Source organism: Anser brachyrhynchus (assembly GCF_964034855.1).
Source record: "Anser brachyrhynchus genome assembly, chromosome: 25".
NCBI classification, from domain to species: Eukaryota; Metazoa; Chordata; class Aves; order Anseriformes; family Anatidae; genus Anser; species Anser brachyrhynchus.
The window spans coordinates 7,430,290-7,451,264 of record NC_137718.1 but is presented as its reverse complement, the minus strand read 5'-3'; the positions used below and the strand labels follow the sequence as shown (position 1 = coordinate 7,451,264).

The window sequence follows — 20,975 nt, the reverse complement described above, 5'->3', positions numbered from 1 at the left end:
CTGCTCCCTCCCATGGCAGCGAGCTGCTCCAGCCCGTGAGGGAGCATCGACGGCTGAGCGTGCCCTCGCCACCCTCCGGCCTGCCTCCAGCGCAGGCTTTCTGCTTGGCCCCTCTGCCTTGTGGAAGGACGGGGTGAATTTCGGGAATGGGGGGAGGTGGTCTGGCAAAGCAAAGCCCAGCGGCCTGCTGGGGGACAGAGCTGGGTGATGAGGAAAGCATTTCATACTGTCCTTCGGGGTGGAGCTGGTGGGGAGAAATGGGAGAAATGAGCTCGTCTGGCCACCTGGAGGCACGGAGAGGACACCAGCCGCCCTTCTGCTGAGACCACTGGGACTTTCTGGGCGGCAGGTAAGGCGCCCTCTCACTTTTTGACCACAAATTCACCCAGGACCTGATCTCAGCACCCTGATGGGTCTGAGCCCTATCTTGAGAACTGCCGAGTGACAAAAAGCCACGCTGCTTGAAGTGAGGCTCTTCTGCTCGCACTTGGTCTAGAAGGAGCCTTTCGTCTTCCCTGCAGAGCTTGTTTAAAGTGATGAAATTTGTGGTTTATACTGAGGCTTTTCAGTTTTTATCTCACTCATGAACTTTCTGCTGGGCCTGCCTGTTTCTGGATTTGTCACTTGTCACCGCGGCTGGGCCAACGGTAGCGTGGCTCCGGCAGCACTTGTTCTGCTCCCTGGTCAGCCCCCCCAGCCTGCTGACCGCCCACCGCCACTGCAGGGCAAGAGTTTCCCTGGGGCTCCCAGGTGCTCTGCGAGCCCGGGCTCGATCCGCAGATCCCCAAGGCGCCCATCCCCAAACCCTCGTCCTACAAGACACCAGCTGACTCGCAGCAAGAAGCCTTTGGGCCTTTCTTCTCTTGGTAGCCCGATGCCGCCTGCCAGGTGGTGCTCCTGACAGAGGGGGTAACTTGCTGCAGGATTTTGGCAGGTTTTTTTTTTGTTTTTTTTTTCTGCCTTGGCTCTCCCAGGGAGATGTGGGGCAAAAGGGTGAGGGGGGGCAGGAGGTGAGCAGAGAGCTTACTGGCTCTCGGATTTAGGGCACAGGATCTGCAATTCAGAGCTGAGCGAGCATGAGCAGTGATGGTGAATGATGCCACTTGAGGATGATGGAGAATCATGCAGGGGATGGGGCGGGGAAGGTGCCTGAGGCTCTGCTGGGCTGCAAAAAATGTGACTGCAAAGGGCCAGAGGCAGGGCCCAGTGGCTGTGATGGCAAACCAGAGCCCAGAGACAACAGCAGCGTGACCCTCCCAGCAAGCTGAGCAAAGCTGATGTCTGCAGACAAGCCTGGAAACTTGCAAGTCCCCCTCTGGCTAGCCCCATAAAAGCATTTATGCGACCCCTTTAGATGCAAAACATGGCTGCGTAACATTATCCCCCTCTCAGCGGCTGGGTGCTGGGGCACAGAGAGGCAGGGCGGCTCGCCGGGGTGCACGGAGCCGAGCGGAGACCGGAGCGCCCCGCTCGCCAGCCCCTGCCCGCACTGCCCTGCACCTTCCCTAGGCCCTGCCTGCCCTGCTGGGGGGAGGACGCCGGGTCCTCAGGCGTGGTAACGGCTGGGGACAGTTCACATTCACCGTCAGCTCAGGATTTCCGTACCTGCTTGAATACCAGCTCCTGATTTCATTTCCGTACCTGTTTGAAAATAAAGCAAGTGTCCACAGCCGTGCACAGCCCAAGCGCCCATGCCAGCCTCGGGAGCGCTTCCTGCTCCCAGCGCAGGTCCCCCTGAAGGGGATGTCCTCTGCCACCCCACAGAGTCCCCTGCCTGGGGCAGGGACGTCCCCTTGCAGCAACACCCAGGTCTGGGGGCTCAGGCGCTGCCCGGGACCCCAGCTGGCGGCCGAGAGCTCCCGCTGGCTGGCAGCCGACCTGGAAAAACCACTGGCTCTGTTTGCATTGGAAGAAGCCCAAGGCTAATTTTAAGGGGTTCATTTAGCTCTGATTTAATCTGGACGGCAGCCTTGCCTATAAATCACAGCTTAATGAGAACAATCCACCTGCCTGCCCTGGCATTTAATAAAACAGAAGAGGACTGGAGTCCCTCCAGGAGCTAAGCGTTCCTTGCCATGGAGAGCCCCGAGCCTGGAAATCCCCCGGCCACCCCAGAAATCCCCCGAGGGCAGTGGGGTTCGGCAGGAGCAGCTGTTCCCATCTCTCTATGAATATAAATGATCCTGCAGGCTGCGGCAGGGGCATCGCCTTGGGCTGTGGGGCAGGGAGCAAGGGGTGCAGGACTGGACCATGCTGTCCAGCATCAGCAAGTGGAGCTACGCTGGGTGGCAGCGGCTTTGCAGGGCTTTTCCCACCTCCTGCCCCTCTGCCAGGAGCTGGTACCCTAAGGATGCAATCCGACACGGCTGGAGTGCTTTCTCCATCCTTCCTAGCTTCCTCTTTGACATCCCAAGGGCTTTTCGGAGCACATCCTGCCTCTCGCGGTATCTCCCCGCTCTCGCAGCCCGGCCGGGTGCTAACCTCCGGCAGCCCCCCGCCAGCGATGCCCACCTTGCTCTTTGAGCCGGATGATCTCCGTGTCGGAGCCGAAGCTGTTCCAGGCAGTGCAGTTGTAAATGGTTTGGAAGTCGGCCCGGACGATGTTGCTGATGGTCAGCGTGGAGATGACGCCCTCGTCTGTGCTGACTGTCTCCACCGTGTAGCGCCCGGAGGTCCCAGACTCCAGGACGTTCTCCTTCCAGGACCAAGCCTGCCAAGCAAGAGTGGGGTCAGCCTGGGGCAGGTGCTTCGCCCACCCGCCGGGCACCCTACGGCACGGACAAGCCCCACGGGTCGCTACTCAGAGGGTACTACTCACAATCCGGTCTGGCGGAGGGGTGCTGCGGATGAAGCACTTGATCTGCCCTTTCTGGCCGTGCAGGGCGTGCTGTGTCTGCGTGCTGGAGATGATGGGGGGCCCTGCAAGAGAGAGGAGAGGAACGCTGGCTTCACACATGGGCAGCTGGCGATGCAGTGTGCTGCTGACAGCCGGAGGTGGCAGAGCTGCCAAAGGGCACCGGGCACGGGGAAGGACAGAGGAGCAGCTCCCTCACCTCCCGTGGTGCGCTCAGGGCACGGCTCATGGCACAGAGGGGGCTTTGCTTTAAAGCACTGCTGTTTTTTTTTTTTTTTTTTTTTTTTTTTTTCCGGCAAAGAGCCCTAAAAGCAGTAGGGTGTCCCTATATCTGCTGCCGCATCCCTGGTGTTGGACTCGAGCACTCAGTGGAAATCTCCTTGGCAAACCTGGCTGCTTGCACCAGGAGCCAAGCAAGAGCCCAGCTCACGTGGTGTTCCCCTCCTGTGAGTTTTTTAAGCACAATTAGACTAATTGCTCCCCAGGGGCTTAAGGAAGCAGTAGGGGGGTAGGAAGTGACAATCACTACAATTACCCAAAAACCCCAACCTGCATTTTTTAATGCACTGCAGGTAGATGTGTGTTTTTACTCTGAGGTCCATAGATGGGTGGCTCCTGGGGTGTGAGGCAAGGACGGTGAGAGCACAGGGGTGTGCTGACGGGGCATGCTCAGCCCCAAGGGAATCGTCTGTGTCCCTCCTTGGTGGAAGAAGGTTGGGAGAAAAGAGGTGGGAGATGAGAGCGGGCTTGGAGGGCATTACTCGGAGGGAGCAGCAGCAGAACTGCAATCCTAATTGCTCTTTATTAGCCTCCTTAATTACGGCAGATTTGCACTTCTATGAGTGGCTTTCTGCTGGCATCAAGGTGGGATGCAGGCAGGGAAAGCGAGGCGGCAGGGGCTGCCAGCCCTCCCCATGCCCTGGCTTGGCTGGTTGGGTGCTGGTTGTGGGCTGTGGCCTTGTTTGTCAGCCTGTCCCTGAGGTTATCAGCAAGCACCAGCATCTCATCAACCCCCCCCGGACGCAGGTGTCTGGAGTGACGCTGGCCATGTGCAAACACTCTGCAAATGCTCTCGGGCTCTGTCTGAGCAATCCCGAGTGGAAGAGCTGTGGCAAGAGTGGTGACAGGAGCCCGCACAGGGAGGCCAGTGCAGTGCAGGATCAGGCAGAGCCCAGGTCTCCGTTCAGTCAGGGTGGGACAGCTCACAGTGCTTGTCCTCGCTCCCATCCATCAGTCCTTTGTGGATTTGCAAAACATTTCCCTTTTTTTTTTTTTTGTTTTGGACCCTGTGGCTGATGTGTTCCTCTAAGAAAGTCTCAGCGTGTGGGGTAAAGTGATGAGAAACAGATTTGTCCTGGGCATTCCTGTCCTGTGCCCCTTTTTATCTGTAAAAAAAATGACATTTTGTTGCTGCTTTCTGCCCAAATGGTCTTCTCTAAGAGGTTCTTCTTGGCACACGCTCTCCTTTATCCACCTCCGAAAACCTTAGAAGGGCTGGCCTGGGTCTCTGGAGAGTCTGCCTTACCCCTTGCTTTGCCAAGATTTTAACAAATCCCTTGGGGCTTTGGCGGCTTCTGTCAACACGCAGCAGGACCCCGCCATACACCAGGGGCGGCACAGGGCGTGTGGTGTAAAACTCCTGGCTCCCTCACCTCGTGCTAGGTGACGCTGCTCACCTACACTGACGGCTGATGAACCCACAGCCAACGGTACCAAAAGCAGTGATGGGGTCTGTATGCCTAAATTAATAAAAAAAGCTGTCTTCTTTCTATTTCAGTCATTGCATGTTACTTACAAATTCTGTGAGTGCGCCAAGACTGGGTGACACTAGAGAAAAATGGCTTAATAATCATAAAAAGGATCATTTTCCCCAAGGAGAGTGGATTTTAAATGGCACAAATGCCAACGGCTTTGGGTTTTATTATTGCTTGAGGAGTTCAGAGTCAAAGGCTTATCATCACGATAATAGCAGATGACTAAAGACCATTTGTGAGATGAACATGCCCGGGAATAATAGCACAGAGCTGCAGCCTTGTCGCGTTCGTGGCTGGTGTTTGATTCTCCACTGGGCTCTGGCTCCCTGTGAAAGCTGCCAGTCCCTGGCTTGGCATGGAGCTGAGCTCAAGACTGCCTGCCGGCAAGGAAAGGCTTTAAACAATGTTGCTATGGATATAAATGACGGAGTTATTGGTTGCAGTTATTTTTAGCGTGCCGGTGCCAATTTGTTTGCGCCATCCTGGAGGCACACACAAAGGAGAAGGCGGCTTGCTGGCTCAGGAGCATCGCAGGATGGCCGTGACTTCTCCACCCTGCTCGAGCCCATGCGAACCGAGCCCTCCCAGTGCTGAAAATGGTTTGATGGGAAGCGTGGCTTGGTCCTGCAAAGCCCTCATGGCCAGGAGAATGGAGCGGCTTTGGCATGCGCGGGGCTGGAAGTCAGGCTGCTGCTGATTTATTGCAGTGCCACAAGCTCCTTGCTGCCTTCTTGCCTCTGTTGCTCCAGCCCTGCCAAACACAGCCCGTTTGCACAATCCTCCTGCCCACTAGCGAGGCTCTGAATCCTATCTGCATCCTTTCACGCTCGTGGCCTTGTGCCCCGCTCCTGAGGGAAGGCAGCTCCGTGCTGCTGCGGCCGTTCTGGGAGCGGGTGCGGGTGCAACCGGGCCAGGCTGGTGGGCTCAGGGTGCGTAGCTGGGTGGTGGGATCAAGCTGGGTGGGACGGAGCCCCACTGTCTGCGTCCCTGTGCTTCAGGACGGACTGACCCGCCAGGCTGTGCCGCCAGCCCAGACACTTCCAGATCCCTAACCTGACCGTGACGAATCCCAGACTATGGGGAGAGGCACCCGATGGTCTCGAGACAATTGTATCACCCACTGGATTTAAAATCACTTGAAAATAGGAGGCGTTCAACTTCCCCTCTCAAATCGCAGTGCAAATGGCTTTCAGAAGGTTTCATTAGCAGGATTAGATGAGCCGTGCCGTGAGATGCTCCGTTAGATGCGCTGTGCTGTGCTGACGGGGGCTGCAGATGCTCTCGGCCCCGGGACGGGCACCACACCTGGGGACACAGCTCCAGGGCTCTTCTCCTTGCCTGGAGGGTCAGGAGCCCACGGCGGCCCTGAGGCATGCGGCTGTCCCCTGGGGGTTGCAGCAGCCCCTGCCAGCAGGAAGGGGTGCTCCCGAGGGGCTGCCCCACGCCGTGCACCACGAGCGGCCCCCAGCCCGCCGGGCGCCTCGCTCCGCGCTCACGGCAGGCAGCGCCTGGTAGGTGCCAGGAAAGGAGCAGGTTCTTTGTTTGGGCTAATTTGTTGCTTTGTTTTCTGCAAGCTATTTTAATTGTAATTAAAACCCAGCAGCCGGCAGGGAAGGAGCATGCAGGCGTCGAGGATCTGAGTGGAAGTCGAGGGAGTGGTTGGGTTTCAGCACCCCGCTGCGTTGCCCTTGGCTTCCCTCCCTAGCATTATCTGCATTCAGAATTAACGCTGTGCCACTTCCCTGCTTATTTTCCTCTCTTTGTGACAGTGAGCGGGGACTGAAGCCTGCCAGTTTGTCACGCAGGTGAGAGATGATGCAAAATTCATTCTCTGTTTATACCATTTGCAGCCTGCCCGGCTCCTTCCCTTCATGCAGGGCACATCCAGGCTGCAATTCGTAACCGGCTGCTGCGGGGTCCTGGCCAGGGCACCCTCAGCCTGCAGGGCTCTGGGGTGCTTCCCAATTCCCCGGCGGGGTGAGGGAAGGGCCCGCTCTTGGCACTGTGCCGGGGCAGCCCCATGCAGCCACGGGGGGTTCGTGGCACTCTTTGCTCCCTTGGGTGCTCCGAGCGAGTGATTATGCTGCCAGCCTCAGATCCAGGCTCAATTCCCAGCTCTCTAGCTGTACAACAGAGACAACAGCGCTCTCCGACCTTGCAAGGGTTTTGCAAGATAAATCTATTAAAGATTTAAAACGCCAGCTCCCAGCTACTCAATAACCCCCCGTTGATAATACGGAACCAAGTGGGTCTTAGCTAATGTTTTTTTTTTTTCTTTAACCCATGAATCTCCACGGAAATCAGTGCAACCCCCAAACTGCTTGTGCTGCCCCACAGGGCTGGAGCCTCCCTGATCCCACCCCTATAGGATTTGTTCCCCAAGGGACTATCCAAGGGGGTGATTCCACATGCACCGCCGCAAGCTGGTGAGAACACCGGGAGGAATAGCAAGAGGGAAGCCAGAGGTACCGTTGACAGTGAGTGTCACCTCGCGTTCCCCTGCGCCGACCCGCGGCACCACGGCTCGGCACACGTACTTCCCGGCGTCTTCCTGGCGGACGGACTTGAGCGTCAGCTTGTTCTCATTGCTCAGGACCTGGAAGAGAGGAGGGGGCTGCTTTCAGGGTGGGTGATGGGAAGTCGAGCAGGAGATGTGGGTTACAAGCCCAAGGCAGCTCAGGGAAAACAGGGATAAGTGCAGTTTTAAATGGCGTGGAAATAGCGCTGCTGTTGACAAAGGAATAAGGGAACTACCAAGTCTGGGGGGAAATACAAGTCCTGATCCATTCACCTGAATTCTTACAAGCTCCACTTTCGCAAGAAGTCCCACAAGAGCTCAAGACACAAGAGAAAAGCTTTGGTGCTGTTTCCTGGGAAAGCTTTGGCCCAGCCGCCTTGTAACCAGGAGCAGAAAAGCCTTGCAGAGAAGCGTGCTCCACACTCGCAGTTCCATGTTTGCAGGGGCCAGGCCTCATTCAGGTGCAATTTCAACCCCAGAAGTGATGGGGGGGGGGGGGCAACCTGGAGAGCTGGCAGCCCCCTGGATGGCCAGGAAATTTGGGCTGGGTGTGGTGAGCCCCAGCTGCATGGAGCAGACCGGCTGCAGCCTGGTGATCAGCCACCCTGCCCTCCTGCCCCGGCCATGCAACCAGCAGATTCGTGAAACCCTGGGAAGTGCTGAAGCAGAGGTATCTGGCTGAGGCCATCAGCAGAATCCCTGCACTGGTGGCATTTAAAAGATGTGGCTTTTGAGCAAGTGCTTCTAATTCCCATGCTGGAAATGCATGCCCCGGGGGCTAACTCCTGCTTGCTCTCCTCTCCCAGCACTTTGCAGGCTTGCAGGCTGGGGCCAGCCCCTCACCTCCCCATCCTCCCCAAACGCTGCAAAGTGCTCATGGCCAAGGGCTGAGCTGGAGCTGCTCATCTTCAGTGCGGGCAGAGCAGACACAGCCTGCGAATGCAAATGTTCCTTGGGAAAGCGCTCTTCCTGTGCTCAGCGGGAGTGCAACAAGGCAGCAAATGATCTGGGTGACCCTGCAGCAAGGAAAAGGGGACCCGGCAGTGGTCAGAGCCTCAGATCCCATCTGAGCCCACTGGTTTAGCACTGGTTATGCAGATACCCATGCAAACGACTCCAGATTTGCAGATCTCTGGAGCAAAGGCCTTGCTTGGCCTCATCCTCTCTTCCATCTCTGATTTGTTTCCTTCCTGGAAAGGAGAAGGAAGGGTGGGAATCCTGTGGCAGGCTGAAAGTGGAGGGGCTGGAGAAGAGCAGCCCTGACCCCACACCTGACAGCCAGGACTGTGAGCTGGGGGGGTTACAAAGCAGCACCTCCTGCCGGCCTCCCCAGGGCTGATGGAGGTAGCTCTGCTGAACAGCACCAGCGGCTCTGCTGTGCTAAACCAGCTGGTCCTGAGCCCCGAGGCTCCAAGCCAGCATAGTTTGGCCACGTGGAAGGGGAGAAGGCAGCGCTGCGTGCTGACGGACAGGCCCTGGAGCACGGCTGGGGCTGGGCAGGGTCAGGAAGCCCCCGTCCCCCCATACACGGCTCCCTCCACCGCTCTGCAAGTTCCAGCAGCTTCGAGAAAATGAAACAGCAGCTTATGGCGTGAGGGCACTGCCTGCCTTCAAATAATGGTAACAACCGAGAGAAACAACAGCCACAGCCGAGGGATGGGAAGCCACCCAGGGATTACGGACCCAGTGGGATTCCTTAGCTAACTCAAGCTATCAGCTCTCCCAAGTCTGTGATTGCTTCCCGGGAGATATCCTTCTCGGAGGTCATGGTGGTTTGGGAAAAGCACGCCGGCAGTGAAGGCAGGCGACTGCCTCATGCACGCGTGCAGCGTTGGTGATGCCCGCTCCGCGCGCCAGGAGCGGAGGCGCGGAGGCACAGCCTGTGCACCTCACCCGGCACTGCCTCATTGCTTTCGGCACGCATCTGCCTGGATGAAGCTGAAAGATACTTTCAGACACAAGGCTGCGTGCCCCTCACAGGTGGGTTTCACTCCTCAGCCCTGCTTTAGCTTAACGGGCTCTGCTCAGCCCTCTTGTTGGTAAAGCGGGGATCAGAGCCTCTCGCGCCTCCCTGAGCTGCGGTTAGTATTTGCAAAGCTCGTTACACTTCTCAGGACAAACAGGACGTGGAGAAGCCTTCCAGGCCAGACCCAAGTGAGCAGAGTTGAGCACATCGGGATGGGGTCTCCTGGTCTTGCCTCCTGAGCCCTGAGCAATGTCACGCTGGCCCTGCCAGGAGCACGGCTGTGGTCCCCGCATGGCGCTCAGTACAGAGCGCTGCCAGAGCAAGGGTGAGTGATGCTCTGCCCTCTGCTTAATCCTGGTTCAGTCCAGCCTCTGTAAACCCACCCTGTGGGCAATGACCCCAGGACGGGGCGGCAGCGATGGCACCCTGGCAGAGCTCTGGCTGCCCCTTTGCCCTTCCCACCCGGGTGCCCCGCCAGCCTCGTGCCCCCAGCGCCCCGGCAGCGACTCTCACCACGCCTGAGCCCCGCTTCATCCAGACGATGGTGAGGGAGGGGTTCCCCGTCCAGGCGCAGTTGAAGACGGCGTCTGAGCCCAGGTCGACGAGGAGGGACTGCGGTTCTGTCGCCATCCTGGGCCCGACTGTGCAGAGGAGACCGGCGTTACCCCCGGCGAGGGGCTGTGCCACGCGGAAGCCCCCAAAGCACAGAGGTCTCGGTGCCGCAAGAAGCAGGGGAAGGTCTCCACACACCCACAGGCCACAGCCATGTAAAGCCCCCAAGTGCAGCGCATCTGAGACAGGAGCTTGCTGCAGTCCTGGCACGGCCAAGTGCCCGAGGAGCCCCCAGGGCTGTGCAAGGCAGGAGGAGAGCATGGCCCCACCAAAAGAGCCTTTACAAAGCCAGAGCTGCAAGGGAGCCCAGCGAGTCCCGGTCGCCCTGGGCCTTCTGGAGCTGCCCCAGGAAGCTCACGTCCCCTTCCCGCTTGTTTTCAGCAGCTCTGCTGGCCCCGGGAAGGCAGCCTCAAGCTGGCAGACTACTTACAGTAGACGTCCACGGTCCTGCTGATGTTGGTGCTGCCCAGCGCGTTGGTCACCTCGCAGGAGACGGGCTCGAAGAAGAAGGTGTGGTCCACAATGGTTTCGTAGAAGTCACCGGATGCTTCCTTTATCACCTGGCCTTTCTTCGCCCACCTGTCAGAGAAGAAAGAGCAAAGCGGGGTTGTGGTCTCGTGCTGCCTGCCACTTACACGTGAGTGATGACGGAGACCAGCACACAGCAGCCTGTGGGGTGCCAAAGCTGCCCTCGCCTGTAGGAGGGGTGTACCCACAGCCTCGACGTTGTCCTCATCAAAGGACTTCGGGATTACAACCACAGCTCCTGGAGAGGAGACACCAAAGTAGTGTGTATGTATATCCCTACTGGAAGCTGTCAAAAATCCACCAAAATTGCTATTTCCCTGTGAAAACCTGTTTGACTGAAAATCCACCTTATTCCTTAGGACTGTGGGCAACGAAGAGTTCAGTGACAGGAGGGGTGGGACAAGGACAGTCTCTGCTGATAGGGAGCACAATGTCAGTGCCTTGCCAACCAACACTGCTGGTCTTCCCGCACCAAAACCACGAAAAACCTTTTCAGCTTCCCCCGGCTTTCACCTTCTTTCCCCTTTTCTTCTTCCTTTTTTTTTTTTTTTTCTGTCAAAGAGAACTTTATCCCTTGAAGGCAGCTGAATTCGCATCACCCTGGAAAGCCAAGCTGGCATTTGCAGCACTGCAACTCGCAAATTGTCTTGGAGAACAAGCTGTCAACTCAGCACTTGAATTAAGCTGCTGTTTGCCAAACCATGAGCAAATGTGACCGAATGGGGCACCACCTGGCAACCTGCCACTGCGGCGCGGTGGGGAGGGCAGGAGATGCTGTCAGGCAGCGCCAAACTCCAGCCGTCGTGGGAGGAAGGGAAAGCAAGCAGAGACGCAGCCTGCGGAAGACATAGCGAACCTCCCCCAAGGACTGACAGGTAAACTGGAGGGGGGAGAGGATTTCCCCGAGGAATCTCTGATGCTCTCGTCCCGGTGAGGCTGTCCTCTGGTGGTGCTGGGTGACGTGGGGTGCTCAGGGAAGGTGGGGCGGGTTGGGGAAAGAGGCACAGACAGACTGTGCGGGGTGGGAGCCCAGCGCCAGCACTTGGCACGCTCTGGTTGTGCTACCGGAGCAAATTCCCCCTGCACCAGCTAGCGCGAACCTACTTGGAGCAGGGAAGCCAAGCTGCAGGCTTCACCCACCAGCTGACGACACGAGCATTTCGGGAGGGAGGCACTGGCGGCAGAGATGTGAGCTGATCTGTACGCACTTATCTGCTCTCTCCTTTCATTTGTTTTTGCACCTCTAACGGATGCTGACCGGCCTCTGCAGCTTCCCTACCCTGCCTTCCTCCATGGATTCCCCCTTCATTAATGAACCAGGAGATGTTGCTTTGATCTCTGGGGCCTGTGCTTGACGAGGGAAGCTCCCTGTATCAAAAAAACACAGCACGAACAACACCTTCCAAGTGCTGCTCCATAGGGCTGGACAGTCCACCACCTTCAGGTGATGCCGTTCTCCTCCCAGAGGGACCAAAACCCAAGCCTCTGCAGTGGCCCAGGAAAACACACGCGAAACGACCCTGTGCGATGCTTTATGTGCGTGTTTAAAACCCATCGCTTCTGCAAAACTGGCTTTCCCAAGCGCAGGGTTGTGTCACAAACAGCAATTTTTCGTGCTTCAGCAGAGATCAAGGTTCTTGCTCCAGTTTTCCAAGGCTTAGTACTGCTAAATCGATGTGGCTGAACAAGCGGTATGGATCTTTTATAATGTCAGATCGGTTTTTAATAACGATGGCTGATAACCCTCCTGTAAAGCTGCTCATGATGTGCTTGCAGACAGCCAGAAGGTAAGGTACTCCTGGTTTTAACAAGCCCATAACATGCCTTGCTCACCTATTAACCTCTCAGTAATTATTTATAAGCAGGATGTAAATAAAATGTAGCCAAGAAGACGCAGAGAGTGTTCAGGTCCTGCCTGGGGCCAGCCACTCGGTGTGGCTGCACCGCCTCGCTGCCTTCTCCCCAGCAAGCATCCTCCAAACCCACCCGGGGAATGCACAGGGGGGAACCCGGCTTCCCCCTGCCAGTTTTGTTCCTCTTGACCCCCTTGCACAGCTCATGGGCTTGCTAAGCCTTGAGGGCAGCGGTCCTCAGCTTTGATTTGGGGAAGGCAGCCTGCAATTTCCACCTCTGCTACCTCTTCATCAGGCAGGAGCAGTGCTGGTGAGCCTGGTTCAAAGCCTCGCAGGCGATTTTCTTGCTTGATCTTCACCTGCCATGAGACCCCTGGTTGCTGGTAGCTTGCTCCCTTTGTGGCCGTGCTGGGATGTTGCTTTGATGTCCAGCTTGGCTGGGCATTTCGGCCAGACCCCGGCCCACTCCCCTGGCCCCCTCCCCTGCTTCACCTCTTCACAACCTCGTCCCGACATCTCCCCAGCCTTATTGCACCCAGACTGGTGCTCCCTGTTCCAGCACCCCTGGCCGCACAGCTTCCTCCATTTACAGTGTTACCTCAAAGGCATTTCCAGTTTGCCAAACGTGCCACCACGGGCCCGTTCCAGGCTATACAAATTTACCTCCTTTACTCTCCGCGTATTACGTACCCACTAACTCAGCTGTCATTTCTGTTGCTGCTTTTCTTCCACATTTAAATCCACATTTCAGAGGGGTTATTACAGGCAGCAATAAAAACATAGGGGTTAAGGAATAAAGAAAAAAAAAACAACACACCCTCCTGGGTCCTTTTAACATTTAAATATAAGGTGGGGAGGCTTTCCTAAGGAGGTGTTCTCCAGAGAAATTGTATTTTTCTTATTCCATTGATCGCTTCCCAGCTAGGAGTGCAGGCAAGCAAATAGAAAAGCCCAGTTTGGGACACGATATCTCACGAGCAATGCTGTGGCTTTGCTGTGGCTTCCATAGACCAATGTGCCTTTAGCGACCTCCCTGGTTTCTGAAGGAAACCTGCTGAAAGATGGGAGCCCAAGCTTCTTCCCAAGGGACTTTTACCCAGCAGCTCCACTGCTTCCCCGCCAGAAGCGAGGCCTGTGTTTCTGCTGGGCTCACGGAGCCTGTGATGAGCTAAACAAGAGCATTACATGCCCTGTGGCTCGCCGGTATGTAGAGGAGCAACACCAGCGAGCACTTCATCTGGCTGAGCTCGCCGTAGCAAAGAAATTCCTGTCTGCAGCGAAAGGACTGGTAATTCTTCAGTGAATGGCACGTGTGAACAAGCTGTTTAGGGGAATTTGTAGCCCTGTCATGTCGCAGCCCTCCCGAGTGAAACAGTACTGGCTCGGTGCTGCCTGGATGAGTGAGGCTTTGCCGATGTGAACATGCAAGCCTGTCTTCTTGGTGTTTTACCTGCTTCCCTCCTCTGCCCCTGAGACCCGGCCACCTCCCTGACCCCTCTGGCCAGTGATGCTGTAGGGAAGCGAGCTCTGGCTGTGGCAGAATCGCGTTTGCTCCTTCCAGAGTGCCGCCCCCATCAGCACCGTGCTGGCCGTCACATCAATTCCCCTGCTGCCAGCCTGCAGCCGTCCACACCCATGCAGCAACACTTCCATCCCTTCACATGTCCCTCTCCAACATGCCATTTCCCGTCACGACTCTGCACAGACTCAACTCATCCGTGTGCAAGAAGACCTCCCTGAGCCCCATCCAGCATCCAAGGTGACGCCTCGGCCTTGCAGGCAGCTGGGGGAGCAAGAGGTTGCAATGATGCAGCGCAGAGCTGCAAGGAGAAGTCCCGGAGAGGCTGCAGGACTCATGCACATGCTTATTACTGCAGGCCGTGAGCATCCTTGCAGGGAGGATTTGGCTCACCACTGCCCTCCAAGCGCAGCCGCCAGCAGCGCTCGTGCCCCTGGGCAGCTCTCCCTGCAGATGGGCCGCTCCCATCAGGTGAAGCCCAGGCAGGAGGAGTGTTGTAATTTTTAACTAACAGTGCAAAAAAAACCCAAAAAAACAAAACAGTTGCTTGCCATATAAATTGTGTTTACTGAGAGTGACTTAAAATAGATAAATATTTTCTTGGACGCATTTTAATTGCTTAATAAAAGCACCGAGAACACCCACAAATACCTTAAATAAATGCATGGCTCACGGAATGAATTAATTAACATTTCATTCCTGCGAATGGCTATTAATTGCTACAAATTGCTCAGAGAATGGGTTTTGTTGTTTGATTACCAGCAGTGCCGTCAATTGCTAGGCTGTAATGTGGCAGTCCCCGCTCATCCTCAGGCAGGAGCTGTCCCCCCGCGTGATGGCTGCCCACGAGCATCGCCCTGCGTCTTTCTGCAGCTCTCCAGAGCCCTGGCGGCCCCTGGGGAAGGACCTGTGATGGGGTGGTGGAGGCGGAGGCTTTTCCATGGGTGCACCTCCTGTGAGTGACAGCCTCGTGAGAAATGATTGAGTGAGCAGCGGGGCTCGAGCAGCCTCACACTGCACCCCCCCCAAACGACCGTGGCGTGATGCATCGCACAAATTATTTCGTTATTAAGAGCAAATTTCCATAACGGTGCTGTATGGCGTTATTCCTCTCCTCATGCCTGCTCCCTTCCTAATGAAGACGTGTGGGACCGAGTCCCACTCAGCCGTGTGCTGGCCGTGCTCTCCCTGTGCCGACGCGCGGGTCCATTTACCAGTAGCAGACCAAGCCCTGGTGACAGGAGGGGGACAGGGGAGTCCTGGAGCACTTGGAACAGCCCAGCATGGAGTCAAAGGAGTGGCTGCTTGCACGACACCCATCCTGCAACCCCTGGAGATCACCGTGCCAACTGTAGATATAGATATACTATTCTACAGCGCCAGGTTCCCTGCTATGCTTGGGTGAGTCCATTTTCTCCCAGGTGCAATTAGTAATTAACACCTCTGCTAAAGGGCTCCACAGGTCTCCTTCTGGGGTTTCACTAAGCAGCTGGCAGGCGTAGTTCCCCTTATTTCGGAGCTCACAGCAGAAATGCTGCTGGAGTCATTAGCGGCAGCCCCGGGAATTCCTTGTCCTGGGTTCCATCCCCGAAGACTTCCCAGCTGGAGCTGGAAGCAGCGGTGATGCTGCACCCTGACGCTGAGCTGAGCTCGCCGCCAATGTTACTAATCTCCCTCTTCTTCAGAAACAAATAAACAGCGAGAAAAATTGCCACCTTTACCCAAATTTCAGGAGTGCAGGATGTCAGGCTTCAATTCCAGACAAGGACATGTTTGGTGTCTGATTGTGCCTCCTGCAATACAGGGGTTGCTGCTACCAGGGTCTGATTGTTTTTCAACACTCCGGGGTTTTGATGATAATAATAACACCTCGCTGTGCGGAAGAAACCTCTGTCTTGATTCCCTGTCTAATCTCAGCTTTGGTGTTCCCCCTCCTGCCCAGCTGGCGATGAGCCTGATTGCCGATCAGATGGCTTCAGTCCTCAGCTGTCTCCTCGTGGTCAGCGGGATCCCAGGGTGGGAAAAATCAGTGAGGGGCCCCCCAAAACCCCCCTACAGGTGGGCACGCTGGGCTCAGCTCTGCAGAGAGCCCGTGGTGCTGGTGGACGGGCTGCGCAGAGGCAGTCTCCAGAAGGCATCTTGGTACCAGACTGGAGATGGGCAGGAGCACCTCAGGACCCCGGGGTCCTGGGGCACGGGGGTGCAGAGGAACCGGGGCGAGGAGGGGGGAGGAATCTGTGTCACTGGAACAGCCCAGACATGTTGCAATTCACTTTGGCGAGAAAACAGTCAAAATAGACGCTCGCTTAGCTTGGCGATGAGGACAAATCATGGAGGGGAAGACAGGGAAAGGCACGTTGGGCAGACATGGAAAAATGACACCTGACATTGATGCCATCTTTATCCTCAGGCTTAGCACAGAGTGAAGGTGCTGTGCAGTGAAGCTGTTCGAACCTCCACAGTCCTGTACCTGTTATTTTCCACCTCAAACCATCACCTATCACACCTCCACAGCTTCACTCAGGCTCTCTGCCTCACTGTGCAATTCCTTTGGGGCTTGCAGGAGAAAACAGTGGTAAATGGAGACAGAAAACCCCAACCCTTCATCAGCGTAAGAAATCTGCTGCTGGGGGCATCTCAGAGGCAGGGGAAGGACCACATTTCGGATTGCCGAAGGCGCCTAATCTACATGCTTTGGGGCAGATGTGATGATGGGGCGGGCAGGAATGGCTCATGCTTCCTGGGCATGGGATGCTCGCATGGCTGGGGCTTTCCAAAGTGACCAAATCCTAAAGCTCCTCTGAAGGCTTTTCCCTGAGCTTTATTTTTGGGAGGTTTTCAAGGGCTTTGTGGTTTCATCTCTGTAGTGTGAGAGGGTTGCAGCAGCACACACCAGGTTTCGCTTTTGCTGGCACTGAGAGAAAAAGGACCTCGGGACAGGTTTACACGAGGTGGTCAAGCCCAGGAGGAGGGTGACCAGCCTCAGAGGTGCCCAGCAGCCAGGCGATGGTCCCCGATGGCACACGGTGTCTGCCAGCCCCTGCTGGCTCTCCAGCCCCAGCTCCGAGCAAAGTCACTGAGCCCCCTAAAGCCCCACGGCAGCTGCTGTTGCCACCCTACTGATTGGGCTCATGTTAAATTTTGACATATCCTCAGGTTGGTGCAAGGCACAGCTCCTTGTCACGTCCCCAGAAGCCCTGCCAGAGTGGTTAGTTTGTCAGAGCTGAACTGTGTCTAGATCAAATGGTGTGGGTTAGGATTACCAGCAGAGGTGAGTGTGCTAGGAGGTGTGCGCCCCAGGTGAGGATGGGGACTCCTGATTACATGGACATCTTCTCGCAGTGATTTCTGTGTAATCCGACATGGGCTCCCACTGGCTGAACCCGGGGAGCTGGCAGCTCATATGGAGGAATAATAAATGATATGCATTCCTTTTGTACTAATGCAAAAATACAGGCAACTTATGGGCGGAGAAGTAGAACAAAATTGCAAATTTAACAAAATATCTTCTCATTTTGTCACTATAAAATTTCCCTACTTTCCACCCATCCATCCATCCATCCATCCGCCCATCCATCCATCCGTCCGCCTGTCCGTCCATCCATCCATCCATCCATCCATCCCCAAACTTATTGCCAAGTCATTCTTCTCAATGCCTCTTGAGTCCCCTTAGAGCACCCTGGTAACGACACTGCTCACCTGAGCCTTCCAAGTCATGAGAAATCAATCCAATGTGGCAGCACACTGATAAAACGGACTGACCTGTAAGGGCTCTGTGATTACCTACCGACTTCTGTATAAAGCTGCAAGAAACATTTCAAGGAAAAAAAAAAAGAAACCTCAAAAAGCAAAAACCATTAAGTCCTTAATTACACACTCCAAAAGCAAAGCGGAGCTAAGCAATAAGCATTGCGTGATGCTTTACAGACAAATGGCTTTATAATCCCGTGCCGACAGCTTGTGTTCTTCCTTTGCTTTCATATTTACGGACAGCTTCCAGAGAGTTTGCAGAGGAACAGAAACCCAAGGATAACTCCAGGACCTGCAGTTAGCAGACTTACTCCATGGCCTGACACCGGGTGAGGTCAGAATCCCTTTCCTGTGGGATCCAATGGGTCTATTTTGGGATGTCAGCATCCACTGGGGTTTCTCATCCTCGTGCCATACAGCTCCGATGTTGGGCTGCATCTTGTATCCATCCTGTCAGCTCGTTTAAGCAGAAACAGCATTTCTAATGAGGCTGCTTGGGGAATTAGCCTAATGAATAACAACTGATGCCAACTGCAGTCACCAAAACACCCGCACCTTTAGCAAAGCCCTGTCCCCATCCCTGGAAGGACCGGGATGCTTTCAGCACACCCTGCCTTGCCTGACCCGTGCCACGTTTCCTACCCCTGGCATTGAAGCAGAAAAACCTCAAAGAGAGCTGAAGGCCTCTTAAATCAACGTCTTTTCCAGCTCGGAAGCTGTAAGAGGATTCATTATTTATATGGCAGAAACACAAAAGCTTAGCATATTTTAAGCTGTCTGAAATGACTTCAAGGCAACTCGTCCGCTCTCTCTTTTTTTTTTTTTTTTCCCCTAACAAAACACATTGAGATGTCTCCGAATTGAGCAGTGGGAGGAAACCCTTCAGAAAGAGAAAACAGTGCAGAGGGATTGGGGGAGAGAAAGAAAAAAGCTGTGATCTAGATGGGGATTGCCAAGGAATGCCCACCGGGGGTGTTCCCTGTGGGATGCTGGCATAACCCTTAGGCAGACTCCTTGCCTGACACCACATGGAGATTACGGCAGGCAGGGAAGCATCCCTGGTACTTCACCGAGTACAAGCACACATGGCCATATCCTTCAGAGGCAGCAGGTGAGGAGGTGCTGAATGCTGGGTGTCTTTTCTTTTTTTTTTTCTTCTCCCCGTTTTTACATTTTCAGTTTAGTCACAGCATCTCTAATTTCCTTAGATCTGAAGCCACCTCGTGAGACTGGAAGGGAACGATATAGAAGAAAGATGAGGGGAAAAAAAATGCCAGTAATCTTGTAAAAGTCAGTTTTGAAAAATCAATTTTCTTGTGTGACAAGATTTGCTTAAGGCTTTTCGTTCTGTGAAATCAGCCCATCATCCTGCGGGAACACATGAAGGAAGTGGCAAGTGTGGTTTGGAATAACTCAGATTAAAGACTGCTAAATTAGGCTTGAGGAGCTCCCACCTCTCCTGCAAGGATGCGGCCGGCACAGCCAGCGATGCTCGCTTCCCAGTCATCTCCCAGTGCCCAGCAGCCTGTCTCGAAGGAGAGGAGACCAACGGGCCCCGGAGAACTCAGCTCTTGGGTCGTCCCGAACAACGTGGATGTTTAGAAGAAGTGTTCGTAACTTGGCTTGCTAAAAGACATGGGCTTTGCTAACGCCCAGAGACCTGGGTGCACAGCATGCTGGAAATGAGATGCCTGGGACACCTTGACCAGGAGGTCAGGGCGCCATCAGAAGTGATTGCCCAGCCTTTAAGCCATCGCAAGGCTCTTTGGGTTTCCCGGCCCAGCCGGCCCAGGACCCACTGGCCTGATCTTATCCATGGCTGTGCAGTGAAAGGCTACAGCCCTGCTCCTGCCACGTGCCAGCGAGGAGAGCCCTGCTCAGCCAGAGGAGATCCTGCACATGCTGCTGGATGTCTCCTTTCAGCTGGAATGGACCAAATCGGTTTTTGTTTCGTTCCCCCTCCTTGATGTTACTCTCCCTCACTTCAGGAAAGCCATCGTGTTTCTCTCTCCTGTTCATTCCTGCTGGTGGTCCTGGCTGGGATGGCCACAGCCGTGGCTCACCCCAAATCCCAGACCTCTCCGCTCCGGCACAGCAAGCCCCCAGATCACATCAGCAAAACCCCTCTGCCAGCCCCTGCATCACTGAGGCTCCACCCAACAGCAGTTTGGGCTGGCTGCTTCATCACTCATTTAATTCTGTTCCTTTAATCACTGCTACATCAGGAAGCGATGCTCAGAAGTACAAAGCACTTTCTTCCCCCCCCCCCCCCTTTTTTTTTTTGCTTTCCATCAGATTCTCCCTCCTCTATGCTCTCTCCTCATTAGTCTGAGCTGCCTCTGAGCGTCTCCCACACACTTGTTCCCATTACCCTGACAAGGCAGGGAAGGGGAAGACAAATCTCCCTGTCCCCACACCGTGCGAGCAGAGGGAAGCTCCACAATTCCCAGTGTCACCTGGAGCCACCACCACAGCAGAGTCCCTGCAGCAGCCCAGCAGCGGAGAGATTTGGGCCTTTTATTTTACTTTATTTTTTTTAAAGCCTCTCTCTCCCTGTCAGAGGGAGCTGGCAGATGGGGCTGACGCGTCATGGAGGAGATCTGAAGAATTCATTTCCCGTTACTTTTTTATTTCCCCAGCTTTCATTTTCACTTCAGAGCAAAGGTCCAGTTGTCTGGGAGGAAGCTACAAAGACAAACCCGGGCAGGAAAACAGAGATAGCCAGGAAAAATGTTACTGTGCTGATAACTTGAGACCTCCGTGTGCTTTGCATTCATTTCAACTCCCACTTCAGCTGCATTTCCCTATGTCTATAAATTAGATTTACTCTGTCGCTGCTGTGAAATGCCTGAGGGCCCCTTCCCCACGCTGTCTTCTCCTGCCTCCCTTGCCGTGTGTGGCTGCGGGAGGCAGCAGGAGAGGTGGCAGCCCTGCCGAGGGACAGCGTGTGGCTCGCAGCATCCTGCGCGGGACCGCTGGTGGCCGTGCTCTTCGGAGGAGGAGGGAGCAGATGGGAGCATGGCAGCTGGGGGAAGGAAGGCTGCAAAAACGAGGGGCTTGGGGGGATAATCCTGTGTGCTGGTGTGAACGAGCAGTTTCCCCAAGGTGGTTTGAGGGAAGAGAGTCCTAGCGTGCCACAAAATGGCTGCAAAGCCAGAGTGGCCCGAAAGGGCAGCACTGGGATGCTTTCTGCCCCGATGGGTGCAGGGCAGCGAGCCCGTGGAGCTCACACCGTTCCTGCTGCCACCGGCTGCTCTGCAGTGTGTTTTGAGCCCTTGGCAGCCCCTTTCAAGTATTAATAGAGATGTGACTGTCATTTAATATGAGCTTAATATTGCAGATCTCCCTTAACTGGGGGGACAAAAACAGGTGCCAGTTATGCAGTGGTCCCAGTGATAAGAAGCCCTGGGGAAGGCAGAGTACGGGGGGATGTTCATGTTTGTGTTGGGCCCCTCATGGATGGGCAGCGGAAAGTAAGGAAAACAGCAAGCCCTCCAACTCCCAGAAGACATTGTTCAAAGCCACCTGAATCCGCATGAAAATATAGGCAGGTCTTCCAGTGCCAGAACAGGGAGCACAGCCCCTGCTGCGGCTTGGCTGCAGGCAGCACCAGGCGTGCCC

The 20,975-nt window shown here is 55.3% G+C and overlaps 1 protein-coding gene across 7 annotated transcripts in view; it reads right to left on the bottom strand.

The window, feature by feature from the left end:
* KIRREL3 (kirre like nephrin family adhesion molecule 3) overlaps positions 1–20,975 on the bottom strand; it is a 316,820-nt gene that overhangs the window by 13,131 nt on the left and 282,714 nt on the right. For 6 of the 7 annotated variants that reach the window (XM_080567528.1, XM_080567526.1, XM_080567529.1 and 3 more), the window contains 6 exons: positions 10,135–10,283; positions 9,606–9,733; positions 7,078–7,204; positions 2,819–2,919; positions 2,512–2,710; positions 1,606–1,641 (listed from right to left, as the gene is read on the bottom strand). In XM_080567528.1, coding sequence (XP_080423654.1) covers positions 1,606–1,641; positions 2,512–2,710; positions 2,819–2,919; positions 7,078–7,204; positions 9,606–9,733; positions 10,135–10,283 — 740 coding nt within the window. The remainder of the gene's footprint in view (positions 1–1,605; positions 1,642–2,511; positions 2,711–2,818; positions 2,920–7,077; positions 7,205–9,605; positions 9,734–10,134; positions 10,284–20,975) is intronic. The other variant, XM_080567527.1, reaches the window with a different exon arrangement.